This window comes from Psammomys obesus, unplaced genomic scaffold (genome assembly GCF_907164565.1).
Source record: "Psammomys obesus unplaced genomic scaffold, mPsaObe1.curated_primary_1811, whole genome shotgun sequence".
NCBI lineage: Eukaryota > Metazoa > Chordata > Mammalia > Rodentia > Muridae > Psammomys > Psammomys obesus.
In genome coordinates this window covers 11,429,706-11,456,065 of record NW_026592732.1, presented here as the reverse complement: position 1 = coordinate 11,456,065, position 26,360 = coordinate 11,429,706, and the positions used below count along the sequence as shown (strand labels likewise).

Sequence of the window (26,360 nt, the reverse complement as noted above, 5' to 3'; positions counted from 1 at the left end):
TAAACGTCTTAAATGTCTAAATACTGATGGGTTTGATCTGCTAATTTGCTAACAGTTCAATTTTTGTGTCTGCATGCATATAGAATATTTTGTTTTCTTATGTCTTCTTGGGCTTTAACCTGTACAGCTTCAAAAAGGCAGCCTTCAAAATCATCACCTTGGCAAAGGACACTCCCACATATTCTCACTCTTTCTCTGAGTGCTAGTCTGTGAGTGCATTTGAACATTTGAACTGTTTATAACTAATATACAAAGAAAAGTGTATCACCCTGAGATGTTGACTAAATGATGATATAGGTATTACAATGTTGATTCCTTCATCTTTCTCAGTTAAGACCTTGTGACCAGAACAGTTAAACACAGCAGGCACAGCTCTCCAGGGACCTTGTGGTAGCTGTCGCAGCTCAGACAGGAATCCTTGCCTTGTGAACAAGGAGGATCTAGTTCTCCAAAGATGCCAGTGGAGGTTGTCAGACGAACCTTCTAGTATGGAGCCCCAGTCAGTTGCCAGCTGCTAAGAGAGAGCAGAGGCTGAGGAAAACCATCAGAAGGCCCACTGAGAGGAAGCCCCTTTTCTTCACAGGGCTCTGTCTCACGCTGAGAGGAGCTGTGTACTTCCGCTGTTTAAAAAGGAGTGCTTTGCGGGGTGGAAGGGGGGGATATCCTCTGGGTCACTTGACCAATCCCATATCCAATCCGAGGGAGTTTTTTTCTCTTTTGTTTTTTAAGATACTTCCAATTTCTTCCCCTTTCTCAATACAATCCACCTCAGACTGTTCATTCCTTTCCCCTCTCATCTCTGTAGGTCCGTCTCAGAGATAGGATCTTGTGGTGTATAGGAGCCAGGTGTGCTGTCACAGTGAGAACTCTAGGAGCGAGTCCCTCCAGCTTCAGACTGGTTTCCAACAGGATTTCTCCCATGTTGCCATTAGCAATAGAAACTGAGGCCCAAGAGCAATTCTACCCAGGAGCCCCTGCAGGTTCCCCTTCTGCAGCTATAGTATCCGGCTTGAAATCTTGCAACCAAGCCTGTGCTGAGGGACATGGGCATGTGTGTTGCATCAATCCACTGACATCTCTTTTTCAAAGTTGCTGCTGAGAACTGGACAATTGCGTTTTTTCATCTTCTTTGTGAAGAGAGTTGGCAGGCCCAGTCTGTGTAATCTGTTTTCCTTATAGTGTGTGCTCATTATGCGTCATTCAGTTTTGGGCTTTATTTTAAAGACTAGATTCTCATGTCTGCTTAGCTTAGTGGCCAGCAAATAATTGGACGGAGGCTGTGTTTAAGCATCTCGAGCCTGAGTGGGTCCTGTGTTCTGATGATGCCCTCCATATTCAAGCCTTTTTTCATCTCCCCTTCATCCCCACTTCACCACCCCTTTCTGGTAGGCTCTTTGTCTCTTCTCTTTTTACCATTCTTTTTTTTTTTTAGAGATTTTATTTATTTTATGTATATGAGTATTCTATCTGCATTTACATCTGCCAGAAGAAGGAATCAGTCAGTTCACATTATAGATGGTTGTGAGCCACCATGTGGTTGCTGGGAATTGAACTCATGATCATTGGAAGAGCAGACAGTGCTCTTAACCACTGAGCCATCTCTCCAGCCCCTTTACCATTCTTTTTAAAACATATATATTTATTTTATTTTAAGTGCATGTGTGTGTGTGTGTGTGCGCGCACACACACGCACGCTTGTGTATTGTGCTGTGCATGTGCTCAAATGAGCCAGAAGATTAGATCCTCTGAAGCTACAGTTGCTCAGTTATGAGCGAACTGAAATAAAGATGGGTCCTTTGCAAAAGCAGCAAGTACTCTTAACCACTGAGCCTTCTTTCCTTCTCTCTCTCTCTCTGTACACGGTCTCAGTGTTAGTGGGAAGGTGTGAATGACTTGGGTTCTTTCTAGTCTTTGCTGTCTCGGCCAGGATTTGCTCCAACCATCAGGCTAGGACAGACAAATCATTGTGCTGTCCCCTTCCTCCCCAGATCATTCCTTCTAAATAGCATTTCAATTTGTGTATGGAATGCCCACCATTTCAGACAAAAAAAAAAAAAAAAAAATCTCCATTTACTATGGCTGCAACAACTGGACCTCATTTGTGATCATTTGGACCAAACTACCTCTCCAGTGGCACTGAGGGTGGGTGGGAGGCAAGAGAGGAGCAGCCCGAGTGAGGACTCTGCAGACCCCGCTCTCGCCGAGCTCAGCAGTTGCTCATACCAACAGTGCTAGGTGCCTTTAGTCATGTAACATTTTTTTTCTTTTCATTAACTGGCACGTCCCACTTGGTAGTTCTCTCCCATCTCCCACCTTACCCCTATCCTGGGAATAAACAAGACCCTTGAGTACTGGAGACTAAACGTTCCAGCAGCTCCCTGCACTTCCAAGATGTGGAGCCATCTGGATTTGCTGACCTCCTTATTGTCCTCCGATCACTTTGGTTCTAGGGACAAGCTCCGTAGTCTGGAGGCCTATGCTTAACGCCAGCCATGTTCACTGTGAACCAGGCTCTTCTGGAGAGCAGGACTGCAACAACAACCAACCACACAGTCAGCACCTCCTTAGACCTTCTTCCAGGGAGAGGGCAGGCAAAGCAGCTTGGCGGCTGATCAGTGCATCGGACCAGCATCGCTTCCTACTTTATCCTCACACTTAAATTTGGACCTTGAATGATAGCCTTCCTCTTGAAAACTGGCTCTAAGCATTTCTGTGGGGCTTTAGCCCCTCCGTTTCAGTGACGGCCACCAGAAAGTCCCCATCAGAACAAAGCTCACATAGTGAATTTAGAATTAAGGAACTGTGATTCCTATCCACGTGTTACATAATCACATAAGAACAGGGATCCCAGCTGACACTTCAAGACAAGCCTCACACCTATCAACTCTCCTCACACCTGCCTCCTGTTGTCTGTCCATGTGTAAATCCAACCATGCATCGTACTTTCAGGGCTTTGGGAAAAGATACCATAAGGCAATGGCATAGACGCATTCTTTCTCCAGCAGACATGTTGAGCAGCCCTCATTGCAGGTACTGGTATTGTTGGGGTTCAGGAATAGCCACACCAGTCTCTGTCAGAAATGGATGGTTTATTGACCGTACACCCCGAGACTGATTCATTAGGGCTGCAGCCAGGACTCAGGAGCCAAACTATGACCCGGTGATTTCTGCTGGCTTTTAAAGGGAAAAACCACAAACAGATGCATTTGCAACATTTTAGCTATCTAGACAAAGCAGTGCTCTCTGACCTTTAAGCCAGGTGAAAAGTCATAGGAGTCCAGGGAACTTCCAAGACCAGAGGGCCTGGTGATGGGGAGCTTCCAAGCTAGAACAAGATGTTTTGGTTAGGGCAAGGAACATTAGGTCAAATTAAGGTTATAAGCTAAAATGGATGAACTATTGTCAAGCTTAAACCTAACAGTATAGATCTTGTGGGTACAGTCATGAGTGAAAATAAACCCTAGTCTCTGGCTCTTACAGTCTGATGTGAAAGCTGTTACATGCATACTATATCTGCTGCGCATTTATACATACATTTTAAAATTTGAGCAATGTTATGACTAAGCAACAGGCAATGTTTTTTTTAATACCTACCATATTCCAGGCACAGTGACAGGCTCTTTAGATGTTATGTCACATAAGCTTGCATAATGTTATGTGTTAGGTATTTGTTAAGTTTCATCATTTTAAAGTGTGAAATTCTGCCAGACCCCCTAGCTAAGACATGATAGAGGCAGGGTTTGATTCCAGGCTGTCTAATTTCAGTGGCTTTGCTGTTCTTGCTCTGAACGCAGGAGAACTGACTTGATAGTTCAAGCGGTTCAGAGCTGCTTGAGCCAGGCTGTGCCGATTGCAGAGGTCCACGTGGATACATTTGATGTCATCTCTGCACTCAGGTTGTGGGGAGCAATAGCATTGCAACTGAGATAAAAAGATAAATCTGACCAGAGAGACAAAAATGCAGGAAAGCCAGCTAGGAAGTGATTGTCAAGAGGGCTGTGATTGGGAGGGGCCGCGTGGATGGTTTGTGAGAACCAGCGCAGAAACTGAGGAGGAAGGAAGCAGAGGCAGGGAAGATTAGCCCTTTATATCAGACGTGTGGCTTTGAATGTTGGCTTATTTGTTTTTAATTGATTCACTTTACATCCCGATGGTAGCCCCTCCCTCATCTTCTCCCGGCCCCACCCTACCTCCCTCTTCCCCTTCTATCCTCCTCCCCTAGTCCTCAGAAAGGGGGAGCCCTCCTCCCCTACCAACTGACCCCAGCCTTTCAAGTCTCCCCAGGACTGCCTGCATCCTCTTCCTCTGTGGCCTGGCATGGCTTTTAATGCAGGAGGCTGGCTAAAGAGCAGGCTTGACAGGGGGCAACATACCCTGGGAAAGGCTCTGTTTGGGAAAATTTACATCAGAAATGCCACATAGAAAGGTGTCAGCACAGAGCGCAGGCATGAAATTCAGGTGCGTTAAGGCCAAGGTGACTGGTGTGCCAGGTAGATGGTACTAGGTGAGGGGTACAGTCATGCAGGGCAGCTGTGCTGGGCACAGGAAGATAGAGCCAGCTTTGTATTTTGAGTTCTCATGAGTGAACGGCAGGTAGAGATGAAAGGACTGACTGAAGAAGAAAGGCGAGGAAGATAACAAGTCACTGCAGGAGGCCGCTAGGGACAGGCCACCCTGCCCAGTGCTGCCCTTGCAAGGCAACCCCAGGAGTTCTTTAAAATGACTCTGGGTCATTCTTTAAAATGAATCTGGGTCATAGTCGATGGAGAAGAGCTTTTTGGATTTCTTTTTCCTTTACTTTATTCCTTTGTAAAATTAAATCATTTATCAAGTTAAAAGTAATAAATCACAGTGGTTTAACTCAGAGTAAAAGCAGCCACAGCTGTGTCTAAATATCTCCACTTCCCATTGAAGGACAATACAGAACTCATTTGAAAAAGAGAGACTGCTTTTGCATCTATTCTTGAAAACACAGAAAATGTAAAGTATTACATTACTGAATAGTGTAAATATGATCGCCTCTTACACAATTTTTTCTCCCAAAACCTCTCACTAACAATTGTTGTTTTCTTTTACAGAAAAAAAGAAATGATATAATTTATTTATATTACCCTAATATACACCAAGTTTACATCTAACAGTATAACCCAAATACAACCTTATTCCTGACAGGATCTAACTAATAAAATTAATTCTTACTTTTTTATGAAAAATTTCACTGTCCTTATCAACGGATACTTCTGGCTTTTATCTTTAAGTGTTACGTACCAGATAGTTGTTGAAAGTTGGTATTGGAAAAGAAATTTAGTTGAATGAATAAGTATAAAAGAGGTCCATAGACTCTCTTCTCAGTAATTTTCTTAGAAAGTCAGACATAAATTGAAATCTGACTCAGCCAAGTGGAAAGACATAATGAAATAGACATTAGTATGTACGAGATTGGGTTGCGCTGAAGAATAGATATTGTCTGAGGTTGTAGCTCTGAGATACAGCACTTGCCTAGCATGCTTCATGTCCTGGGTTCAGCCCTCAGGACCACTCTATGTCCTTGGCATACAGTAGGTTTAGTTGTTTTCTTCTTGCATCCTTCTCCAAACATCAAATTACATTTTATGGTAAAATGTGTCAAGAAAACTTAGATCATATTTCCTTAGGGTTGCCACCTTATTTGACTTGTAATATGGATCCCATTCATTAGCATGTGGTTTATATCCAATTTATGTTGATGAATGAACTGAATGCGTGAGTGACAGCGGAAGGCCTGGAGCATGTCTATGTCCGTCTCATTCCCTATCCGTAACAGTCCTCCTTACTGTTCAGTAACAGGGAAAGTTCTTTGCAGGGAAAGCCCTAAATTCCTGGTCCTTTGGGGCCCCTTGAGTCCTTCTCCATAATGAACCTGACCCGTTATCATCTGATGATGATACTGGACTCAGGCTGGTCACTCGCCTTTTGCATACATTGTCACACTGTTTTGTGCAATGGACTTTCCTTAACTGAAAAATTCCATGCCAGGATCCTAGTGATAAAATGTAGCACAGGCTTTTTGATCACTCCACCCTGGCAGGGCTGCCTTGCCAGGCCACAGGGGAAGAGGTCGTGTTCAATCCTGAGGCAACTTGATAAGGTGGTTGGTGGGAGGGGGGTCCCCTTTTCTAAGAAATAGGGGAAAGGAGAAGGGGGAAGAGGGAAGGAGGGTAGGACTGGAAGGAGAGGAAGGAAGGGCTACAATTGGGATGTAAGGTGAATAAATTAATTTTTAAAAGGATTAAAAAATGTAGCACAGGGCAGCTTTATACACCTTACCTGCTATACAGCTGACCATCTCTTCTTGTGTATTCTGATCCAAAACTACATTCCTCACACTACTTCGCTTTATTCCCCAGCTGTCCATGTGTCCATAGTACATATTGCAGTCTGTCCCTGAGTACATATTGCAGTCTGTCCCTGAGATGATAACATCTCCGGAAGCCGGGAGAAATCCCAACCCTCCCTTCTCATCTTTTGTGGTACCCACATGGACGATGAATCTGGAATAGGTCCCCAAGTGGTGCTCATCATTTCCTCCACTGCTTGTCTGTCCCATCTCAAGACAATGGCAAGTGAGGAGAAATGAAACCCTTCAGACTGGAACAGCAGGATCATCAGCATCTTTATTAGGAAGACCGTGTTTCCGGGAGAAGCACTCTGTATGCATTCCCTCGCTGAGTCCTCCTGTCTTTGTGGGCTAGATCTCAGCATCACAGCCATACCAGGGAAAACCAGGCTACTAAGAACTCAGCGGGCTTCACCTCAAGTTCTACAGCAAACACATTTAAATTCATTTATGTTTGGTTTCAAAGACATGCTCCCTCCCTACAGCACAAAACCTCTGGGTTTTAAGGTCATCTTTCATTTTCTTTTGGATAAAAGGAGCCTTATACCCAGATGGGACATCTGGAAGGAACAAGGATGACGACATGGTCCCTCCTGGCAAAAACTACACCTATGTCTGGCCGGTGAGGGAGGAATATGCACCCGCTCCAGCTGATGCCAACTGCCTGACCTGGGTGTACCACTCCCACATTGATGCTCCTAAGGATATCTGCTCAGGGCTAATTGGACCCCTGCTGGTGTGTAAGGAAGGTAGGCAGTCTCCATATCCCCAAAGTTTCTTCCCAGGCAATGTGTGTGTTGAAAGTGTGTATAAGATTGAGGTCTTGCTTCATTACCATCCTTGCTTCAAGTAGAATGTAACTCTTCCACTGATATTTTTTTAGACAACATGGAAGGTCGTGCTGATCTCACATCAGAGCAGACAATTCAGGCACTCTTTACAAACCACAGCAGGGTTCTGGAATTCACTTAATAAAAACAGAATTCCACATAACTGCATGTAGGAAAGTGAACAGTCTTGTCAAGTAACCAGTGACACCTTCAGTTTGCTCTTTTCAATTTCATGTGTCTGCACTGTCTATAGCTGCTCCTCAGGGAGCAGCCAAGCCTCTGTGTTCTTAGTGCTCAAGATTTCTGCATTGTGTGTGACTTTGCTACAGTTGTGTCATGTGCACCAGAGCTGGCATCTGCTTAAATGTTGCAGGATGCAGGTTATCCTTGCTTATCTCCGTCAAGCTTTCTGAACACTGGTGGCAGGAGAGGGGCCTCACTTGGGTTTAGTTTACCTCTAACTGCTTTCCCCCCACTCTCCTGATGTTCCTGAAAGGTGTACTGAACAGGTACTCAGGGACAAGGACTGATGTGGACCGAGAGTTTGTTATCATGTTCACTCTTGTGGATGAGAACCAGAGCTGGTACCTGGATGAAAACATCAGGCATTTCTGCACTGACCCGACTTCCGTTGACAAAACCGATGCTGTTTTCCAGAGGAGCAACAAGATGCATGGTGAGTGTGTGCCATGAGGGGCTTTCTGCATGATGGGGTACTTCAGGGAAGCAAAACAGGTGGAAACCCTGCATCTCATTCTGCAAGATGGATATATTTGGATGACGGTTATAAGACATAATACACTTTGAAGTCCAACAATCTGAGAAAGGACAAGGCCATATACACAAGCTACATTAAGTAGGACAGACAAGACAGTGGTATAGAAAACAGAGAGAAAACAACCGGGAAGGTTCCTTCTCGATTATAATGTTTAGACTGCCAGATTATAACATATAGACTGCTAGAAGGGAGAATAAAATCTCACCACATAACATATCCAGCAACTAGCATCCATGTGTTTGTCAAATTTTCAGAACTATGCAGTGTGTGGAGTTTAAACACATACTTGTGAACTTACTGTCTTCTGGGCATTCTTTAAATCATCAAGATACAGTGAGCATTCATTGGACACAAGATCTTCAATCATAAAAGAAAGAGAAAGCTGCAGTGAGCGATGCCTGAATTTTGCAGATGAAGAGTCTGAGGTCAAGACCATTAATGGCAAACTCAGGCCAGGGGATAATCTGTACTAGAGAACTTCCTGAGAGAGCCTGAGCAAGGAAGTTCACTGGAAAAACATTTCAATTTAGCTGCCTTTACTTATAATACACATCCAGGCTGGGCCGTCAGTCACTATACACATTCTGTCTTACATCACACGCCTGCCATCTTCTTTCTGGTGATGCTTCATTAATCTGGCATGTAGTGGTACTTGGCAAATGTTTTAGAAGGGAAGGAAGGAGAGAAGGAAAAGAGAAGGACAGGAAGCAAAGAAAACAAGGAAGAGGGAGGTGAACAAGACCTGAGTGGAAGTCATTGCTGGCACTAGTTTTATCGCTGCTCTTCAGAACAGGATGAAACCCCAAACACTGGGAAAACCACAGATAGTGTTTCAGGATTCACTGCCCATGAAATCCCTCCTACCATTCAGGAGTTATTCTTTTGTAATGAGATGGTCCCCCAGAAGAAATGAATTTTTTAAGCAAAGCGAACTTTCAGAATAAAAAACAGCCTGTATACAGATGCAGGAGTTTGCACACAATCAATGCCAGCAAAAGAGACATGCCAATTATAGAAGAAATCACTTGGAAAAAAAAAAACACACTGATATACAAAAGGTGTTAAATCAATATAAGATTTATTGATCAATCAATTTAAATTTACTAAAATGACTTAGATTTTATGACTTAAATGGTGCTGTCTGAGCCATTTTGTTAGGAACAATAGTTTCGTCTTTTTTTTTAAATGTACATGTATTTTGCACACATGTTTGTTTATGCCTGGTACCTGAGAAGGCCAGAAGGAGACATTGAATCCCCTGGAACTAGTGTGATACACAGTTGTGGGTGCCTGGAATCAAATCGGGTAGCTGCAAGAACAGCAAGTGCTCCTAAGTGCTGAACCATTCCTCTAGCCCCCAAGTAATGTTTTAATTTATTCTTTGAAATTTTCATACATGTATACAATATATCTTGGCCATATCCACCCTACTCCCTGCTCCAAGGATCTCCATCACATCTCCATCCCAACATTGTCTCTTTCTTTTAAGATTTATTTATTTTTAACCTACTGCCTCCAATTACTGCTGCCCATATGTGCATGAACATACCACAGCCACCCACTGGGTCATGGGCAACCTGCGATGACCAAACTCCCAAAGAAAAGTGACTCTTCCTCCCTCAGCAGCCATCCACTGCCAGTTCCACCTCAGACATAGATAAGCCTACCTTATTTGTGCTGGAATTTTTAACTGGATTAATCTTGTTGTAAAAGGAACCACAGATGCTGTGAGTTCATGAGTGCAACCGCCAGGCCACGTCTAGAAGACAGCACTTCACAGCACCCCGCCCATCCTGTCACGGGAGCACTTCCCCGCTCCCACCCCCACTCACAGTGTTTCCTGGGCCTTTTCAAAGGAGGGTTGATAAAGGTGTCCCGTTTAGGGCTGAGCACTCACAGTCCCTTATTCTCAGCACTTTTAATAGTAAGATTTTTTTCAGATTGGGGATTGCTGCAGGAAAACATTGTAGCGATGGCCCGTACAGGTTGCCCTGCTTCAGAACTGCTGGCATCTGCAGGGGCGTGTCTTCCACTGGTGTGTTTGTGTTTGCAGCCCTCAATGGATTTCTTTTCGGAAACTTCCCCGAGCCTGAGATGTGTGTTGGCGAATCTGTGTCCTGGCACCTGTTTGGGATGGGAAATGAGATAGACATCCATTCCATCTATTTTTATGGTAACACCTTCATCACCAGAGGGCACAGGGCAGATGTTGTCAACCTGTTTCCAGCCACCTTCCTAACAACAGAAATGATAGTGGAGAATCCTGGGAAATGGATGATAACCTGCCAAGTCAGTGACCACCTGCAAGGTAAAATGGATGGAGACCTGTGCGGAGAGGCTAGATGATGGGCAGTTCCACCACAGTCCTGCTTCTCTTCAGCAGGTTCCCATATGCATTGCATTTACTTGATTATTTAGCCTCTGCAAAACACAGTGTGCGTTTAGCATCCTCCCCAGATGTTTCCTATGGTGTTTTTAAGATCAATCTGAAACCTTAAAGGAATTTAGAAACTAGTAGTTAGAAATTTACAAAGTGTGCGACATAAATTCCGCATGGTGTGCCACTTACTACTGAAGTTAGGGACAGTCATGGGCCACTGGGTGGGGGCTGGGACTCAAACCTGGGGCCTCTGCAAGAGCAGCAAGTGCTCTTAACCGCTGAGCCATCTCTCCAGCCCCTGTAATTTGGTTTTTAAAACCAACAGTCCCATCTAGAGTCCCTCTATACTTTCTCAAGTGAAGCTGGTCCATTTCCACTTCCCTGCAGCTTACTTTTCTACTCATGGATGTGTTTCAGCAGTGTTTCCGTGTTGGTGAGCACAGAGTGCTGTATCAATATTGATACCTTCGATAACTCTCTTGCTCCCTCTCTCGTTCGCTGTAGCAGCTTACAGATAGGTTTCCTGACATTTCTGGATTTGGGTTTCCCAGATCAGAAGTGGATTGCTTTTTAGAGCTTCAGACACACACTGCTAGTTCGCTGTTAGCACTGCTGCTCATCCGCCCACAGCACGTCTGCCCTGCTTCTGTCTGACAAACCTGGGTGGGAGTTGCGACTCTTAGATCTTATCAGCCCTATCAGTGAACAATGGTGCTGCATAATCACCACTAAGATAGAATTTTCCATTTGTTTACTGGCTGGTGTTATTTCTTTTCTGAACAACCCATTTCTGCCCCCACCCATTTCCTATTGGGGACTTACTTCTTTTCTTTATATGTTTAAAATGATGAACTTTTAATTTTCAATGTTTATTGCATTTAAATATATTACACCCCCCCCCCATTTATCCTTTCTTGCTAACTCTGTTTATCATCCGATTTTCTGTATAAAAGTTTCAAATGCTGATGAAGTCAAAGCAGTCTGCTTCTCCTGGGCGCTTTACCCATGCCGTGGTTTGTGTGTCTGCTTCCTCTGCAGCTGGCATGCTGGGACAGTACAACGTGGGCAGCTGCAGGACCAGTGTTCCTCACCCAAAGATGCGGGGTCAGCAGAGGCACTACTTCATAGCAGCGGAGAAGGTCCTGTGGGATTACGGGCCCCAAGGCTATGATAAGTTCACCGGATTTCCCCTGAACGCGTCTGGCAGGTGAGAGCTGCTGGTCTTTCTGAGTCCCTCTCCAGAGCAGTGTGCAGCAGGCTTTTCCCTATGATCTCACCGTGTCTCTCTGGTGGTGGACATCATGACGTCATCGCTGCTAGAATTCTTATTGTGAACTCTGCTGAGGACTGGGAGAGCGGCTATTTGTGATTGGTGGCTAGATCAAAACTCCAGAAACATTTATTCACTCACTAACCCACTCTCACTCACTCACTCAATCAATTTATTAATTCACTCACTCATAGATACATTTACTCACCGATTCATTCATTCATTTACTCACTCACAGATTCATTTGCCCACTGATATACTCATCCATTCATTATCCGCTTATTCACTCACTCGTTCTCTCATTCAGTCATTCACTATTCATTCATTCACAGGTTCATTAATTCACTTATTCATAATCCTTCACTTATTTATCAACTCATTCATTCCTTTTTTTTTTTTTTTTCTTTTTAATCAAACACTTCCTGAGCACCTCCTCTGTGCAAACAATGGTCAGGGCCATTTGAAGCACTGAACTACAGAATGCGTATGTGGAGCAGCAACAGACAGGGAAAAAGACAGGGCTCCAGATGGAGATAAGCATCACAGTCTATTGGCACTCTCGTGTCAGTGACACAGCCTTTCTGTCCTTTTCCTCTTCGTCCAACTAAATGCTATGTTTCCTCCGAAACCCAAGTCTAGCGTTGCCTCTTAACTGAAATCCCCACCTCCCTAGTTGTGAGTCTTTGGTCTTCTACAGCTATAGTACTTTTCAAGTTGACATAAAAAAAGAATTTTATTTTATGTGTTTAGGTATTTTGACTCTATGTATGTCTGTGTGCCATGTGTAAGCCTGATGCCTGTGAAGGCCAGAAGATGGTGTCAGTTGCCCTGGAACTGGAGTTACAGATAGTTGTGAGCCACCATGTGGGTGGTGGGAGCCAAACCTGAGTCCTCTGGAAAAGCAGCCATTGCTCTTAGCCTGTTTTCAAGTTGATTTTTTTTTTAAAGTAGCTGTGAACTCTTGTGACTTAGAGTCATGGGTAGTAAGAGCATACAGAGCTAGCATGAGTCAGAAGCAATATCATTGTACCACACCATCTTAAAACTAGGGGTTCAGCCATATAGTTTATAGACACTTCTCCATGGGTTGAGCTATGTGATTGACTAGTCATCATGCCTCAGTCTCCCTATCTCAGTCATGTCAGTCACGTGGCAGAGTTTGCCACGTACAAAACCTCTCCATCAGATCAGTGAGCGCTACAAGGATTTTTGCTCTACAGGAAAACCAGTTATCTCTTTATTGCGTTTTAGGACACTGTTCTGGAACCTCATTGCTGGTAAATGAGGAATTTTCCTGTGGTTTCTTTGTGGGGACTCTGGGGGATGGGGTGCAAAGGCAAAGAGGGAAATGGGCTTGAGAACCAGCTCTCAGGCTGGTGGTGATCCTAGGTGATCCCGAGGCATTGTGCTGAAGCCTATGCCGGCTTTGCTGGGGAGGTGGGTGGTGAGTTCCATGATGACTGAATCTGGGAGATGGGTCTCATGTCTTCTCAGACTCCCATGTCTTCTTCCTACAGTGACTCCTCGGTGTACTTCACACAAGCCGGAAACAGAATAGGAGGGAAATACTGGAAGGCTCGGTACACGGAGTATGTTGATGCTACTTTCAGTAGAAGAAAGATGCCCTCTGACACAGAAGCCCATCTTGGAATCCTCGGTACCCGTGTCCTGATGTTTTGAAGGGGTGTGCTCACCTGGGGGCAGATGTCTGCAGAGCAGCTCTTCTGCTCTGATTCACCTCTCCATCTCTTTTCATCCTCTTCTCTTGCTTCCCAGGTCCAGTCATCAAGGCAGAGGTGGGTGACACCCTGCTAGTGACCTTTGCCAACAAAGCTGACAAGGTCTACAGCATTTTACCCCATGGTGTGTTCTATGACAAGGCATCTGATGCAGCTCCGAATGTAGATGGTAAGTCTCAACCCAGCTTATGAAGGACATTGGATGAGTGAGGGAAGGACTAAGAAAGAGACAGAGGTGATGGCTCAGTGGGTACAGTGCTTGCTGTGCAAGCATCAAGTCCTGAGGTTGGATCCCCAGGACCTGTGTAAAAGCTAGGAGCAGTATGATGCCTGTCTATTACCCCAGAATTGGTGTGTGTGTGTGTGTGTGTGTGTGTGTGTGTGTGTGTGTGTGTATGTGTGAAAAGATCCCTGAAGCTCATTCGGTGATGGGTAGAAATCAGTGAGTTACATGTTCAAGGAGAGGCCCTGTCTCAAAAAGGAAGGTGAACAGTGATAGAGGAAGATGTCCAAAGTTGACCTCTGACCTTCCAATGAATGTACCCACATATACATCCCCCTATAAGAGCAAGTGTGTCTACTATACGAACAAGAAGGAGACAAGTTTGGATCAAGTCCCTAGTCCCTTCATTTCCCAATTCTGAGTGATTATTTAAACCCCGTGAATGTTGTTCCTTTTTCCTATCCATTCAGATACTAACAACAACGTCACAGGGCTTTGAACTGGACTGAGAGCATTTGGGCCTGGGCTAATCCCACAGTCATCTCTTAGGAAATGTTAGTTTCTTTCTTTTCCCCTCAATGACAAAAAAAGACCTATTCTATAGTCTCTTCCAGTTCTCCAACATGGAGAGCATGTCTTCTGTGAGTTGCAGGAAATTCCGCTGGTGAGAGTTGAGGGGAAAATCTGATCTCACCATATAGTTGACATAAACATCTCACATGTGGTCTCTGATTGTATCCACCAGCAGATATTTATTGAAAAATAAGCATTGTGAGCTAAAATTCTACAGCCTCTGTGCCTCACAGAGCAGGGAGCACAGGCTCTCTGCCTACACAGGGGCAGCAGGAACTATGCTTACACTGCTGATGCTGCTCATGGGAAACTCCAGTGTTTTGGTACATGTCCCATCTCTGCACTAGACAGCATGATCACTAGGGATTAACTCTTTGTCATCTAATATGAAGCCAGACCCCATGGAGAGTAGGCTTTACGGTGATGGTGAAGGGCTCACGCAGAACAGAGGAGGGACATGCTCCCTCAAGACCCTCACCCTATCTCCTGTGCTCATTGTATCCGCTGCCACTCAGAGTAACTGGGGTGGGTGGGGACAGTTCACAGGAAAAACTGCAGAAAGCAAGAATGTTTACACTTTCCACTTTTCTAGTCAGAAAACTCGCTGGGCAACTTTTTGAAGAGCAAAAGTCAGGTGCAGAGCAAGCTTGTAGCTTTTCCTGAGTGGGAGAGACCAGGGTGCCCTTGTCAGCACAGCCTGAGAGCTAAGCGTCCAGGAGTGGGAGTCATAGTTTCAACTCTGGGCTGCCTGTTCACAGCTCAGAACCTTGGGCACTTGCGTACAAGCTCTGACTTTTGTTGTTTGGTTTACTCGCTACACTTTCACCTTGGATTTCAAGCTTGTTAGAGTTCTGTTTTAACAATTAGTTTTAAATTCTTACTTATGTGTGCATGCATGAGTACTGGTCCCTACTGAGACCAGAAGAGGGCATCGGATCTCCTGGAGCTGGAGTTACAGGCAGTTGTGAGCCACCTGATATGGGTGCTGGAAACTGAACTCAGGTCCTCAGCAAGAGCAGTACATGCTCTTAACTGGAGCCCTCTCTCCAGCCCCCAACAATAGGAATCTTGCTTAACTTTTCAGGGTGTCTTCTGCAAGACTGAGTATGATACATTTCACATAGAAGCTATTTGGCGGTACCTTACAGACTTGTGTTCAGTTGTGCGAATGGAACACTATCATCCTCTTAATATTGGCTAAACATGGCATGAATACAAAATAGGATACAATCTACAATGAAGGAAACACTTCGATTTCAGCTTCTATCTCATAAAGTAGCATATGAGGTCCAGGGAATATCAGGATCAAATTTGTAAGAAAAACAAAAAACCAAACAACTTTCTTTTCATAAAATATATCATCAGAGAGAGCTACCCAGGGATGGAGAACCAGCCAGGCAAGCTTTAATGTTCTTGGCTGTGTGAAACTGTTTCTTTTGCATCCTCAGGATTTCTGAAACCAGGGGCTCATGTCAAGCCAGGTGAAACCTTCACCTACAGGTGGATGGTGCCCGAAAGCGTCAGTCCAACAGATGAAGATCCCCCCTGCCTGACCTATCTTTACTTCTCAGCAGTCCAGCCAATCAAGGACACCAGTGCTGGCCTTGTGGGGCCGTTGTTGGTCTGTAAAAAGGGCAGCCTCAATGCTGATGGGACACAGGTAGGCCAACAGGGCCACCTCACTCTTCCCAGGGCTATAGGTGGGAGGGATCCCCAGTGTGGCTGGAGATGAAGCAGTGACAGCCGGTAACAAAGCAGTGTCTCTTTTTTCTGCAACCGACTCTTATGGTCATGAGGGCTTGTTTAAGCTTTGAAAATGTAAGATGCTGACACAGGATCTTAGCATTTCTGCTTGTGGTGTGGTTGGTATTTGCCTGGCTTCCTTGCCTGTATGTTGCCTTGATTCTGGAATCTCCAGAGATCTATAGGGGTGTGTGATTGGGATCTTTCTTGCTGAGTGAGGTTTCTCAGACTTGGGCCCGTCTGTGAACATTTTCAGCATCCTTTATCCAAATGCTCCAGATCAGTCTAATCAGGTTCTCCCTGTGATTCCAGCCTGTGCCAAAGCTGAGGGTTGCTATAAATCATAGGGAATCAATCATGATGGCCGACAGGAAGAGGAGGCATGTAGATAGGCTGTTTGTAAGTCTCAACTCTGAGGCTTGGGTGGTTACCCTGATAGATGGGACAAAGCATAGGATTTTAAGCAGCACCTATGAAATTTGAGCTCACTTACGAAAAGTGGAAAATCTGTGCACTCAACCACCCATTTCACCAATTACCTCATGATGAGAAACAGCAAGTCAGCTCATTTAAGTGCTATATCTTACAGTATCTGGTGTTGTATGGACCTGTTGTGTGTGGACTCAAGGACTGTCTCTCTAGGCTTTAAGGACAGAAGACACCTTGGTCTTTCTCAGATGGTCAATTCTTTCTACGAGGAAGTAACCTTGGAAAGGTGTGCATGCATAACTCAGTGAGCATGTGCTCTGTGCCTCAACAGCAACAAGGCAGTTGCAGTGTGTTGTTTGTATTTTAAAGGTGGAGAAACTGAGGCTCAGAGACACCGAGGGAGACTCAGGGAACTATTCCTAGTGAGTTTGAAGGTCACTGGACACGGGACTTGGCATCCAACTATCCCTCTCCCATACACCGACCTGCTCCCCACTGTGGTGGCAAATTCTGAGCCAAAGAGGTTACGTGCCAAGAACTACTGGCAAAATGGTTCTCATTTTCATTTTTTCTGTTGTATCTACTCAATGAAGACTTTGAGAAGCTCCTAAGAGTCTGCAGAGGATGTTGCTAAGCCAAATATTATTTCATAGTAATACTGCTTACTCAAAATTCATGAAAGCAGGCAACAAGAAAAAAAAAAAACAATAAAGTACCTGATATTTAGCAGAGAGACACAACCATTTGGCTCCAGATAAAGTCATTAGTGTAAGAGATACCAGAGAAAATACGAAAGTCTCTCTGTAGCTTGAAACCTGCTCAGGATTCTTCTAGGCAGGTAGAAAGAGGGAGAGGCTCTTAGAGAGAGATTTTTCTTCCAGTTAGTTGTCACTATCTCTCCCAGAGGTGAAGGAGTGTCATGGAGTTCAGTCAGGTAACATTAGGCTAGTTTCTGACCATCCTTGCCCTCCACATAACCGTTTAATTAAACCCCCAAATTCCATGTTCTGTCTCATTCCTTCTTTCCTACCTCTCTTCCTATTTCCCTTTCCCAACTTCTTCCGTCTTCCTCTTCTCATCCTCTCCTTCTGTCTTTCTCAAGACACAATTACAGAAATATGTAGACTACAGGAAGAACAGGTGGGTAGAGAGAGGGACACAGAGCCTACATCATGTCATTTAGAGAGAGGCAAGCAACAGAATAGAGTGGCTTGGATAGCAGACCTGTTAGAAACAGAGGGACAACAAGAGACAGGCCACACTCAACGTCCTGATTTATGAAATGATGGGTAATTCTATGGCTAATGTCGATGACTTTGCGTGAATTTTAGAACTAATTCAAGCTCTATGTTGTATGTCTTTATTTCTTCATGTATTTATTTATTTATTTTTTAGAAAGGAATAGACAAGGAATTTTACCTACTGTTCACAGTCTTCGATGAGAATTTCAGCGGGTATCTTGATGAAAACATCCAAAAGTTTGCTTGGCATCCCTTCAGTGTTGACAAAGAAGACAAGGAGTTTGTGAAATCTAACCGGATGCATGGTATGAAAGGCTGGGCTGCAGCTGGGAAATGGTCTTGAGCCTGCCTAACTTTGATGTCTTTGGTATTGCTCCTGATCAGGAGGTAAAGCATTTTCTGCCTTCAGATTCATGAGCTCCCAGAGCTACTGTGAACCTGACACTTCTAAAACATAGTGCCATCCTTAACAAAGCAACACAGAGTTTAAAGTAACAAAGAACACAGGTGATACAAAGTGTGGAAAATGACTGATGAAGTTCCCACATCCAGTCTGATAACAGGAGATACAGAGAATAATCACACATGCCTAAGTAGATCTAATCAACTAGAATGAGCAGCTGCTGCAAGGATTAATTCACCAAACACTAGTGGTTCCCACTTACCTTAATTTGGGAGAAATTATTAATTCTTTCTCAGTTTCTGTTTATATCATAATAGTAAGCCACCCAGTGATTATCTGTGATTAGCATAAAGGTTATTTTTGTCAGCCACGTTGCCTCATGCAGCCAAGCAGTAAGCAAGAGGCCAGATACAGAAAACCAAAAGCAAGCAGCTGCCCAACTTGGTAACATACTGCAGCGCTTCGGTACATGTGAGAGGCTGCGAGAACGCTCATTTCAATTCCAAGGATAACATTTGTTACCGTCTGAAACAACATGAATAAACAAGGCTCCCAAATCCCTCTCTAGCTCAGGAAATTCCCAAAGTCCAAGCTTACAATAACCCTCAGCAATCAGGCCACAAACTCCCATGATCCCCAATGCTCATGTCCAACAAATCCCCATCTTGGACCTGTGAAATTCAGGAAGCAGTATCAGCTTTCAAGAGAGCTTTGCTATAACTAAACTAGGTTTTAGTTCCAGTCTTGCTTGCATAGCAAGGAAGGGGGGAAACCACATTTTTAAGGGTAAAAGGCTTCATATGTTGCCCTGTCATGGGCTGTGTGTATTTTATAAGCTATATTCAAATGGTATTTGATGAATGCATGAGTGAATGAATGAATGACAAGTCTAGAAATAGAAGCATTAAATACACCCTTACAGTCAGAAAAGATTTTCTTCAAACACACCCAAGTGTGGTAATAATCTCTCAAATACTGCAGACAAGATTTAGATAGTTTACTGGTAAAAATATTACCAATGTCATTTAAAAAATATGTTTTTTTTCTTTATAATCTCCAGGGCTTTCTACTAACAATCCTAAATTTAAGTACACCTGGTAAGCATCACTGGTTTGGCTGATGGACATAGAAATAAAAAGATTTTTTTTTCACCAGAAGACCATCCATGTGTGTAATAGCTATTTTGTCCTGCTTTTGGTGTTAGGTGGGAGTCAGATACCAAGTGTGAGTCATAGGTACATGAGCACACCTGTTTACACTGCTATTCAGTGAAAACATTCATCTGTACTGAACCAGGATGCAATGTTTCAAAACCAACCTCAAGGCATTGTTCTAGAGACCTACCACTGATGGACTGGGATTGATAGATAAGGCAAAATTAACGGGTTACTCTTAAAGCATGGGGTCATTTTATTAATTTTATTAGTTACTTCCTTGCTGCTGCATTTTTGTTTTGTTTTGTTTCTGCTGACGAAATTCCTGACAAAAGCAACTTAAGGGAGGAAGGGTTTATTTTGGCTCAGCAGTTGAGTGTACCATCTATCATGGTGAGGAAGGCATGGTGTCAGGAGCATGAGGCATCTCATCAAATTGTATTCAGTGTCAGGAAGCAGAGAGGATAGAAGGAGGGAGGGAGAGGTGATGGAGGTCAGAGGGAGAGGTAGGAGGAGGAGAGGAGGGAGAAAAAGGGAGGGAGAGAGGAGAGGGGGAAGGATGCTGGCCCTAGGGTGCTTTCTTCTTTTTATTCAGTCCAGACTGGGCATTCCTCTCTCAGTAAATCTTTCTGAAGATGTCCTCACAGATGCAGCTAGAGGAATGTCTCCTAGGTGATTCTAAACTGGTTAAGTCATCAGTGAAAATTACCATCACAGTCTTCATACTCACATAACCCACAGACTTTTCAGTTATCTCGTTGGGGTAAGAGAGCGGACATCATCATACAGCAAGCTTGTTTACTCAAGTTCTAACCTTTCAAAATATATTCATCTCCGCTGATCATATCTGCAAATGCAGTGCCAATTTATTGTAACTCTTCCGAATTGCTCAGAATCTATGAACTCTGTAAATGAACGCCTGATAACTTCTAGAAGCAAATGCAAGTGGGAGTCTGTCTGAATCAAATGAATTGAATTTAATGAGTTAACTGAGAAAGTCACTTGACAAGGAGATAACTGGATAATAACCTCAAAGAAAATTGGTTTTGCATCAATAATCTTCAGGGGAAATATGGAAAGATGGTGAAGTCAATTGATATTAATTTGTTTGAAAAATTATTGTTATTATTTTATTACGTGTAAGGGTGTTTTGCTTGCATGTTTGCATATGCACCACGTGGCCTGTGGAAGCCAGAGGAGGGAGTTAGATCCCCTCGAACTAGAGTTACAGATGGTTGAGCTACCATGTGGGCGCTGGGAATTGATTCTTGGTCCTCTGGCTGAGGAACCAGTGCTCTTAACCACTGAGCCATCTCTCCAGTCTCCTCAAATGGCATTCTTATGAGGATGATGCTCCTGTGACGTGCAGAGGTAAACCGTTGACTAGAAAGCACCTCAAGGTGCTATCTGACAATTTTGTCCTGAAAAGAACTTGCAAAGAAAAGAAAAGAAAAGAAAACAAAATAAAACAACAACAACAAAAAAACCCCAAACAACCCACCTGATTTATTCCTTAGTGATTCTTAGAATTATGGTCTTAGAAAATGTGTTGCTACTTTTAAAGTGTTTTGTAATGTTTGTGTGTTTTCAGATTTATTGTTAATTCTAGCCACCTTGTGTCTTTTTTCCAATAGTGTTCATTCTCTAGTAACAAGGATCTTATGTACAGTTCACAGTCTTGAGATTCTGCCACAGGCACACTGATAATCACTCTCTGAGATGGTGTTTTTCCCGTGAGTACAGAATTACAATGGATACTCAGTATCTTCTCCTTTCCATTCAGCTATTAATGGATACATGTATGGCAGCCAGCCAGGTCTAAGCATGTGCAAGAAGGACAGAGTTTCCTGGCACTTGATTGGAATGGGCACGGACACAGACATGCATGGAGTTTATTTTCAAGGCAACACCATCCACCTGCGAGGCACTCATCGGGACTCCCTGGCTCTGTTTCCGCATATGGCCACAACGGCATTCATGCAGCCAGACCATGCAGGTAAACCTAGCAGAGCCATCCTACATGCTCAGACCCCATCTTGTCCTCATAAAATCCTCCTCCAGGAAAAAACTGGCACTTCAAAGACTCTAGAAACACATATAGTTTTGATTCAAATCAGATTGCTGGCTATTTTAGTGCAAACATGTAGCATAAAAGGTAGAGGAATTGTTAACCAAAATGCAGAGCTGGGAGTCCTCTGCATGTACTTTTGTCTACAAATCCCAGGTAAACCACACAAACCTTAGGCAAATTCACACACATCTTCAGGAAGCCACATGAACCTAGGGGAATCCATGAAAACCTCAGATTAACCCACATGAATGCTTGAGGAATCCAGGAGGAATCCAGGAATCCAGGAATCCAGATAAACCCAGGAGAACCCAGATGATCCCTAGGCACATCCAGATGAACCCACAATGAGTTCATGTGAGCCTTGGGTGAATCCCCATGAATCTGGGGTGAATCCTCACAAATACTAGGTGAATATGTTCATTCATCTCCAGAGAGATACTCTTATTCTCATTAAGTGCAAACATGGCTGAAGTTATGCCTCCTTCTTCGAGGCATATACCTGGCATGGACAGCCTGGTGGATGCTTTAGGCTGTGGATATAGCTGTCATTGTGTCCTGCTCTCCTTCCCCTGGGGTTTGTTGGTGGTTTGGGGATGAGTTATTTGAGGACTTCTTTATTTTGAGTCTGTTGAGCACCCTTGCTTTCTCCAGAAGGCAAACTGCATTGGGTTTGGAGTCCATGTTGTTCCTGGAACCTCTTCCCTTAGAGATTCCAAACTAAAGAGACCACTGGGACATTTTTACAAAAATTACCAAGAAACATAAGAACATATGCTACCTGCCAGCGAGGATGGCCACTGTGAAGGGCATTTAATGTGTTTCCTTCTCACCTTCTAGATCAGTCTTAACAAGAGCACATAACAATGCTCTCTGAGATGAGTACCCGATGGACATCTTATCTTATAATGAGCTTTCGACTTCTTGACCTCACTCTGGAATCACAGCATATTTCAGGGTGATCTGGATGGAATCTGAGTGATCAGTTAAGAACTTGAGGCTAAGGCTTCAAAACCTTTTCCTAAGAGCTTCCTGCAAACAGAAGCCCTGTATTCTTTATCTTGGAATGCTCCTACAGTGTTCCACCCATCTGCATTAACATACTTGATTGATTGCAAATCATCCAATCCAAGGGCTTTGCCCTGAACATGATGCTGGTTTTCAAACATACACCAAAAAGGAGCAGAGACCGAGAACAACCAAACCATTGCAATCCATAGACCCAGGGATGCAAAGACCGGGCTGGCTGGCACACGTAGCAATCTGGTGTCCTACTCCAGTGCTTTATCATTCCTCATATGTCCCATGGGCTTCGAAGGACCTTCATCCTAGTGATGATTTCTGGCTGTGTTTGGCAGTGAACATAAATCTGTGACTAGCAAAAAAGCCTGGTTATTTCAACATTTCCAGTCCCTTAACTGTGACTTGCAAAGAATAATCGGAAAGTAGGTAGAGGTCTGGAGAGATGGCTCAGTCAGTGAAGTGCTGGCTGTGTAAGCATCAGGACCTGAGTTCAATGCCCAGAACCAATGTGAAAGCTCTGTACGTACTGTATGCACCTGGTTTCATAATGCTTTGTCTGGGCGTTATTCTCATTTTTATTATACAGTGTTTTACGTATATATATTATCCTTTCTAGTTTTGTGTTTTTATGGAGTCTTTGTATCTAAATACATGTATCTATGCATCTATGTGACTCTTATGCTTTTTCTTTGGCCCCTTTTCTTCTATTAGTTAGTTTGTTTCATCCTGTTCTGGTTTGTCTGTTATTATTATTATTTTTCTTCTTTTTTTATGCCTGTTCGTATTCTAATAAGAGAAAGAAAAGGTGGGGATTTGTGTGGGTGGGGAGTTAGCAAGCCTGGGAGGAGCTGGGTGAGGGGAACCATAATTAGAATATATTATATGAAAATTTTCATTTTTTAATTTAATTTTCCATTTTCCATTTTAAAAAAATAAAATGACTTAGCTGCTTTAATAGGTAATTAAAAAAATCTGTATGTACTCATAATCTTCTCTGAGGCATACTGGCCATCGAGACTAGCCTAATTTCTGGGTCTCAGGCCAAAGACTGTCTCAAAAAAAAAAACAAAACAAAACAAAAAAAACCACATGTGCTCCTAAGGAATGATATCCCAGGTTGTCCTTTGGCCTCCGTGTGCAAGCACGCATACACACATGCACACACACAGAAAGAGAGAAGGGGGTAGAGCCAGTGGTAGGCAGCAGCTCACACTGCTTCCTTTGCTCTGGAGAAGACAATGGCTCCACTGTTGAGTGGCCACAATGAATTCTTGATCGTTTTTTATCCGAATACAGGCCTGTGTAGAGAGAGGTCTTCGCTGTGGTTTTACAGAGACCTTCCTAGGTCTGTAATACTAAGAATACCTTTGTATTTGCTATGCTTTATTGAGATTCTGTTCAAAGCGGGCTCAGTGAACCCTTGAACTATCTGGCTTTGCTCATGCAGAAATGACAGTCAGCATTCAGACAGGAGCTGCAAGTGCAGGGAGTGGAGCTCCCTGTGCGTTACAGGTGGTTATGCACAGGCACGCCAGTACTTGGCTCTAGGAACAGTCTGTTAGAGAATGGGGAGACTGAGCCAGTAATTTCATTGAGAGCTGATATCTTCAATGATTTCATTTTATGGTGAGTTTAATTAGAATATAGATATATATTCTAAACACACACAGGTGCCAACACATCTAGAAATTCAGTTTTTAAATTATATAAATTTCTGTCAGACATCACTGTTGATACTCTATAGAGAAGTACAGTCGGTCTTTTCCTTTTATTTTTTTCCTTTCCATCAGCATGATACACAGGAACCTTCCCTGGCTCAAGGCTATAGTGAAATAATCCATTTGACTTTCGTGCGTACTTGCTTTATAATTTACGAAATCCTTCAGGGCAGAATCCCTAACCGTGGCCTAATTTGAGCGCTGTCTAGCTCTTTCATCTCACAGGTAATTAGTTCCCTGTAAACTGGGCAGGGCTGTGAGAGCGGTAAAGATCAGTAATTTTCCAGGAGTGCCTGGCTGTAAGCAGACGTGTGTTAACACGGATGAGCCAGCGAAAGCCCTTTCTTGGTAACAATATTCTGATTTTCCCCTACTACACATGAATTCTATGTAGCATTTTCCCCTCTTAAAAAAGGATAGTCAAAAACAAAAAAAAAAAAAAAAAAAAGCAACTTATTCCTCATAAGCTTTGATTAAAAATACCGTGAGATAGGTAATCAAAAAGTCTACCTTACTGGTTACTGATGGTGGAATAGAACGTGTAAGTTTAGCAAATCACCGCCACCAGAAATGTCAAGTCGTGGGCGCGACACCAAGCCTTCTCTCCTCAGGTATTTTCAAGGTGTTCTGTTCCACCTTGCACCACTTCGTGAGAGGCATGGGTCAGATCTATGAGGTCAGCAGCTGTGGCAACAGGGACCCTTCTGAGCCGCCTTACGGGATGCTAAGAACCTTTTTCATCGCCGCTGAAGAGGTAGAATGGGATTATGCCCCTAACAAAAACTGGGAGTTCGAAAAGCAGCACTTGGACGCAGGAGGGGAAAGGTACCATGGGCGAAGCCACGGCTCTTCGGTGGGAATGCGCATGCTCTGTGGGCCTTAGCACCCGTGGAAACCAAGCGGCCGGGCTGTACGTGCATAGTTCTGCAGGCAGAGAACTTTTGCTTATGAGCACAGAAAATTAGAGACGCTTCTGTCGCCTCACCTGAAAATAGGTCAGAGGTCATCCAGAGGGCCCCATGGTGGATTCCTGCACCTTCCCTAGTCACCTAGCTGTGATGGGTCTACCTCGTGGCTGAGGAGGATGGATGGATGGATGGATGGATGGATGGATGGATGGATGGATGGATGGGTGGATGGATGGGCTTTTGAATGAGAACTCAGATGGAAGTGTTTAGTGGAAGAGTGAGACCACAGCAACAGTGAGAAGAAAAATGATCCAGGTGAGGCAGAGAAGGTGCATGGATCTGGGTGAAAATATGGGCTGCTATAGACCCAGTAATGCAGGGGAGGTGAGCCTGGGAAATGGTGCTGGCATGATGGACCCAGGAGGGGACACCCAAGGATGATCTGAGGCTATTGCCTTCAGAGAGATTCCTGAGTCAGGGCGGGAAGAGCAGATCTCCAAGCTACCCAGAAAACCTGAAAGTCTTACACTTCATTGAAGTGATACCAGGCAGGGTCACATGTTGACACATCAGCAATGCTCAAGCCACAGAAAGGTCTGTGTGTCCTGGTTCTTTACTGTTCCGAATTTTCGAGTCCCTGGACTAAGTTTCTCAGGGCACACTGGGATTAGAGTCAGGCACAAGGAAGGGTTCGGGCACAGACCACAGAGTCTCCAGAAGTTAAGGCATTCTGCTTCACAGCTTTCAGCCGCTTGGCTGTAACTGCCCTGACATTCCTGCCCACCGGAATAACAGGGCATCCAGCTGGTCTGTGGCAAAGCAGGAGCTGAACACACATCTTCCCAGGGAAAACCCAGATTCTCTCCAATACAGCACACTTTCCTTTGTCCTCGCCTTCCTGGTTGCCCTTAGCACCTATCCTACAATGTCCTGACCACCCATCCCTTACAAATCCTTCATGTCTGCAGTCACAGACATCGCTACACAATGCTTTCCTTAAGCTCAACACATCCGTTGCTCTTCTTACTTAACAACCACTGTTTTGAGGAAGAGCTATTGCAACATTGTCACCTTAGGGATAAGTGGGGGGGGGGGGGAATAAAGTAACTATGGAGGTTTGCCCTGAAGGTAAGATCATTAAAAACAAACAAACAAAAAAACACCTACTCAATTATTCACTCATAGTTTGTTAATCTAGACACGCATCTTTGAGGCAACTTGTGTTGCCAGTCCAAGTTAAACACTGATGTTCTCTCTGCAGAAAATGAAGACTAATTTGGCCTTCTCTAAAACAATTATTTCACTAAGTTTTTTCGTCTGCAGTCTTAGCTCAGAGTGCATAAAGTGCACAGCCTTCACTTCAACTTATGTGTGAAGCTCCTGTCTCCATCCATGTGAACAAGAGGAAAGTACAGCTTTGGGACTCTGGGTTAAACAGCCTGCAAAACCAGGAGGGTGCTAGTGGGGAAGAAGGCTAAAAGGGATTAGTTCTCTACTGCTCTGG

At 44.0% G+C, this 26,360-nt stretch overlaps 1 protein-coding gene and 1 pseudogene across 1 annotated transcript in view; one reads left to right on the top strand and one right to left on the bottom strand.

The window, feature by feature from the left end:
• Nucleotides 1–26,360, top strand: part of Hephl1 (hephaestin like 1) — a 64,300-nt gene that overhangs the window by 18,965 nt on the left and 18,975 nt on the right. The window contains exons 3-12 of the mRNA XM_055615599.1: nt 6,913–7,125; nt 7,703–7,882; nt 10,038–10,292; nt 11,403–11,571; nt 13,152–13,291; nt 13,411–13,542; nt 15,618–15,829; nt 17,737–17,887; nt 20,923–21,135; nt 24,560–24,773. Coding sequence (XP_055471574.1) covers nt 6,913–7,125; nt 7,703–7,882; nt 10,038–10,292; nt 11,403–11,571; nt 13,152–13,291; nt 13,411–13,542; nt 15,618–15,829; nt 17,737–17,887; nt 20,923–21,135; nt 24,560–24,773 — 1,879 coding nt within the window. The remainder of the gene's footprint in view (nt 1–6,912; nt 7,126–7,702; nt 7,883–10,037; nt 10,293–11,402; nt 11,572–13,151; nt 13,292–13,410; nt 13,543–15,617; nt 15,830–17,736; nt 17,888–20,922; nt 21,136–24,559; nt 24,774–26,360) is intronic.
• LOC129683021 (BCL2/adenovirus E1B 19 kDa protein-interacting protein 3-like) lies at nt 331–6,433 on the bottom strand (annotated as a pseudogene).